Source organism: Tupaia chinensis, unplaced genomic scaffold, assembly GCF_000334495.1.
Source record: "Tupaia chinensis unplaced genomic scaffold, TupChi_1.0 Scaffold000625_1, whole genome shotgun sequence".
Lineage (NCBI taxonomy): Eukaryota > Metazoa > Chordata > Mammalia > Scandentia > Tupaiidae > Tupaia > Tupaia belangeri.
This window is the reverse complement of record NW_006160145.1, coordinates 436457-441585: the sequence shown is the minus strand read 5'-3', so window position 1 is coordinate 441585 and position 5129 is coordinate 436457. Positions and strand designations below refer to the sequence as shown.

General features: G+C 41.8%; 1 protein-coding gene across 1 annotated transcript in view; it reads right to left on the bottom strand.

The window, feature by feature from the left end:
* The window catches only part of API5 (apoptosis inhibitor 5), a gene marked incomplete in the record, with an annotated part of 38150 nt that overhangs the window by 18492 nt on the left and 14529 nt on the right, over positions 1-5129 (bottom strand). Inside the window, 2 exon segments of the mRNA XM_014591843.2 lie at positions 2260-2364; positions 2972-3178. Of these exon segments, the coding sequence (XP_014447329.1) occupies positions 2260-2364; positions 2972-3178 (312 nt within the window).

Sequence of the window (5129 nt, the reverse complement as noted above, 5' to 3'; positions counted from 1 at the left end):
TTGATTGGAAAGACACCCCCCCTATAGACCCCCCAAAAAAAAAAAAAAAAAAAAAAAGAATTATCTTATTTAACTTGTTTATTTTAATTTGACCAGAGAAGGACAGAGCAAGAGAGAGAAAGAGAGAAAAAGTGAGAAAGCAAGCTTCCAGGTCCAGGACTCAAACTGTAGTTGGCCATATGGGAGTCCAGTGCCCTTAACCACCATACCACCTGCCAGCCCCTGGAACACATCTTAACAGCAAAGAATTATTTACTAACAATTTAAATGAGTCTCATTTGTTACTTATCTCTGAATGCTAACTCAAAATATTGGTAACTGCCATTATTCTCAAGACTTAGCCCTACTCTACCCAATCCCAGTCTGTTGAGCCTAGTTCAGGACACCAGGGCATTTATGGGGAAATACTATAAATAAATGTAAACTAATACAGATGTTGTGAAAAAACACTTATGTACATTACAGTTGAGATACAAAGGTGGGAGAGTAAACAATTCTACTGGAGAAAGAATTAAGTGTATTTTGTGTTAATCCAGTTTAAAACTGGCTCTACCCATTATGTATAAAGAGGGAAATCATCATGAGTTAAAAATCTTATTCAAAAAGCTACCATTGCGGGACCACGGTTCGAGTTCTGGGCCTGGTAGTTTAAACTCACACTGGGTGCATGTGCATGCATGCCCAAGATCCCGAGAGAAGAATGGAGGAGAAGGGATTGTGGCGTGGCCATCCTCCCTGGGAAGTGATTTCTCTCTTTCTGTCTTTCTATCTCTGTCTTCTGGTGAGCGCACGAGTCCTATAGAAAAACCTCTCCAAATCAAAAAAATGGCTACCATCGGGGCTAAGGATGCGCCACTCCAAAATATGACTGCAGGAGGTCAGAACATGCCACCCCACACTTCTTTGGCATATTTTAGCTGGTTACTCTGAGAAACTGCAGACATGAGAATAGTTCGAAACAGCTGTCTTTTTGTAAAAGAAATATACATCTATAAAGGAAATTTACATTAGTAAAAATATCTGTATGAAGACAAAGCTGCTACAGACAAGTTTTATCAGCTGAGAGGCTTTTTTTTTTTTTTCAGAGAGATTTTTCCTATAGGACGTGTGCACTTGCTGGAGAGACAGAGAGAGACAGAAGGTGACAAATCACCCCCCAGGGAGGAATCCCTTCTCCTCCATTCTCCCCTTGGGAATTTGGGCATACATGCACACGCATCCAACTTGAGTTTTAAGCCACTGGGTCCAGGACTCAAACTGTAGTTATCTATGTGGGAGTATAGCTAGTGTAACTATTACACCATCAGCTGGTCCTGAGAGACTTTCTACCTGCCTAAGATAACCTTCATTCACCAATTCCTGCATTCTCATCTACCAGAAGCCCCAACCCCCAATTTTTTTCTGTAGCGTAGGATCTATATAAGCTTCAAATTATTTGACTTTTTCTGGTTTTATATTTTGTGGGACTTCCAATATGTATCTAATAAAAGGAGAAAAGGTTCATGGAAAAATGGAATTAAGTTTATTTTGGTACAAATACCTATGCACTGTTTTTGTTTTTATTTGCTAGAAGGCACATGTGCTCAGCAGAGTGTTGTGGGGAGGAGGAAAGCCTCCTTCCATGAGCACGGTCACACCAGTCCATTCTGCATTTTTCTTTCATTTGGGCATGTATGCACATACACCCAGCAAGGTTTTCAAGCTGCTGGGTGTATGTGCACGTGTGCCCAAAAGGTCTGGGACTCAAACCATGCAATCAGCCACGTGGGAGCCAGCTGCCATACCAAGGGCTGGTCCCATGCACAGTTTTCTTTTTTTTTTTTTTTTTGAGACATTTCTTGGTATAGGAGGCATGCGCTATACCAAAGACAGAGACAGACAGAGAGACAGAAAGTGAGAAATCATCCCTCAACGGGGATGGCTATGCCGCAATCCCTTCTCCATTCTCCTTTCAGGATCTTGGGCACGCACGCACACGTGAGTGGCATGAGTTTAATCCACTGGGTCTGGGACTTGAACCGTGGCCGACTACATGAGAGTCCAGCAACATAGCCATTATGCCAACTATTGGTCTCCCAATGCACAGCTTTAAATACACATTTTCTTTATGAATGTTTTAAAGACCCCCTGTATAGGTTTTCTAGATTACTGATGAGCCATTAACAGCCATTTAGATTACTCCCTTAAAAATCAGATCTAAGTTAGTTATTTAGATTTTTGTTCAAATACAAGAATGCCTGATCAGAAATGTTCTCTTACCTCCAACTGTATATCGAGACCCTCCACTGGCGTAGTTAGGGTACTGAGGTTAGGGAGAACCTGCTCACAGAAATAAGTCACAAACCTTGTGGAGTGGACATTTTTCTGTAAAAAAAAAAATCCAAAAAACAAGTTGTCAAAAAAGACTTACTCTGACATGCTATAATAGAACACCAGTCAACACATGCTAATGTCGGAGCATCACAGCATCAAGTACCGTGACTGCAAACACGGCACAGCGCTTGCCCAGAGCACCCCAGATGATCTCAACAGACAATTCACATCTTGCTGCCAGGTCGTCTAGAACACAACATCTCTACAGCTTTGAACTTTTTCTTGCTATTCAGGCTCAAATGTGACAGATATTTTAGTGAATTTTCAGATTGTACATTTCTCACAATCAATAATAGATCCTTTAACATGGGTTTTTCAAACTAAGGTAAACACATCCCACATGATTCATAGCTGGGGAAAACACAAAGCCAGAGACAGAATGTGAAATTCTCAAGACTCGAAAACTCTCTAAGAAAGATGTAAAAGAAACTTCTGGCTGCTTTGGGCTCTTGCCAACCTTACTTTATGCCTCCATAAAGTAAGTATTTACTCCACTGTGCTAAGAAAACGTCTATGGGAAGGTGCGAAGAGACAATTGAGTGAGTACTTATGGAAATCGAGCAGCCAAAATACCAGCTATGTAAAAGGAAGGACTCACAGAGAAGAGGGGCACTGCCTGCCGAGTGCACTGTAAGAGCCTGTCCACGCAGTCGGGGTCCGAGGGATTGAAGGTCTGTTCTAGGTCAGCCTGTTCAGCCACCAACTCCACAAGCTGTTGTCTTCCACTCACTGTCTGTAAGCTTTTTAACCCAGAAAGTATCTTCATGAAGAGAACAAATTCTTCCCCAGTCACATCTTCTAGGACCTGGGAAGAGACAATTCAGAATAATATTGTGTTTATCACTTAAATGGGAAGAATAACACTGAGAGAGAGGAACAGATTTATTGTAGTTACTAGAGTCAGTCTGATATTAATGTTTCTGAAATACGAATGAAAAGACAACTCTAAGCTTCAGTCAATTGACCCTTAGAGTAAACCATGCATCCTGAGAGGGGCAAAGATAAGTTATAGAAAATTTTACCTTTTTATATATATACAAATCTTTTTATGTATGAATTACAGAAACAGATACATGGATATTTGTGACATTAAAATTTCATGGGAGAGAAGTTACAAAAAAAAAGTCTAAAAAGGCTCTTTAATCCTAGATAAATGATTAAGAAAATCTATTGCTAACTGTTGACTCAGATTCATCTTTCTATGTTCAAAAGCAGCCCCAGTCAAGTTAATACAGTAATTGTATACAAAACAGGAGACCATACAAATTTTATTTTTTTATTTTAGATTTTTGCCATAGGGTGCATGGGCTCCCCAGAGAGAGTTGTGTACACTCGCCAGAGAAAGATAGAGGGGGAAAGAGAGAAATTGCCCTTACAAGGGATGGCCATGATGTGAATTCCTTCTCCTACATTCACTTCTCAGGATTTTGGGCACATACATGTGCCCCGCTGGGTTTCTGAAGCCATTAGGTCTGGGATTCAACCACAGTGTTGGCCGTGTAGGATCCAGTACCTTAACCACCAAGCCCTGCAAATCTTATTTTACACTTCCATACCTGTAGGTCTAAACCCTTCTCTTCATTGACCAAAAGAGGTAGCGACAATAACACAGTCTATCAGACTACTATCTGGGGTACATTATGATACTCCTAGCTAGACAGCTATGTCTTTGTTCATCATGAGGGATTCTTATCAGCAAGCAGTGCTACTATAGACAAAACATTGAATCTTCTTGAACATGAAAAAGTAGTAATTATTCCCAAACTTTGGGGCTTTAAAATGAGTGGAAAGCGAGGCTCCAGGTGGCATGGTGGTTATGGCACTGGACTCTCACATGGCCAACCATGGCTCAAGTCCCAGATTTGGCAGCTGGAAAATCATACTGGGTATGTGGACATTCACAAAATCCCAGGAGGAAAGTGGAAGAGACGGGATCATGGCATGGTCATCCTCCCAAGGACTGATTTCTCACGTCCCCTTCTCACTGCCTCTTGGTCTCTCTTGCTGGTAAGCAGATGTGCTCTATGGCAAAACTTAGATAGACAGAAAGACAGAGTGGAAAAGTTAATTGTGACAAGCCCTGCCAGTTTCAGCATCTATAACTGTGCCAGATGCTGGGATGCAGACATGAAGTATGGCTCGACACCCTGTAAGAGTTTACAGTGTCGTGGCAAGGATGAGAAAATAGATTACTTCTATGTGACGGTGTACTCCATTTAAAAATTACCCTGACTACTAGGAGGGAATACTCTTGAGACAGGAGAGATGAGGAGACATTAGGGAGAGTTTCCTGAAGGAGCTGATTTGGACAGAACCATGAAGAACCACATACATTTTTTTTTTCTTTTTTTATTTTTAGAGAGGTTTTTGCTATAGGGCACGTGTGCTCACCAGGCAGAGACAGAGAGACAGAAAGTGAGAAATCACCCCCCAGGGGGGATGGCCACGCTGCAATCAATTCTCCTCCATTCTCCTCTCGGGATCTTGGGCATGCACACACGCACATGTGCCTGGCGTGAGTTTTAAGCCACTGGGTCCGGGACTCGAACCGCAGTAGACTACGTGGGAGTCCAGCGACATAGCCATTAGGCTAACTGCTGGTCCCATACATTTTGAGGATAACACCACAACAATTTAAATGTGATGAAGAAGCCGCGGGCCTTCAGAACAAGGTTCCACATGGCTACTGTGAACTAGATTTTTAAGGGAATGAAGATTTTCTACTAATAATTCAGCCTCCAACAAACGAGCTAGCG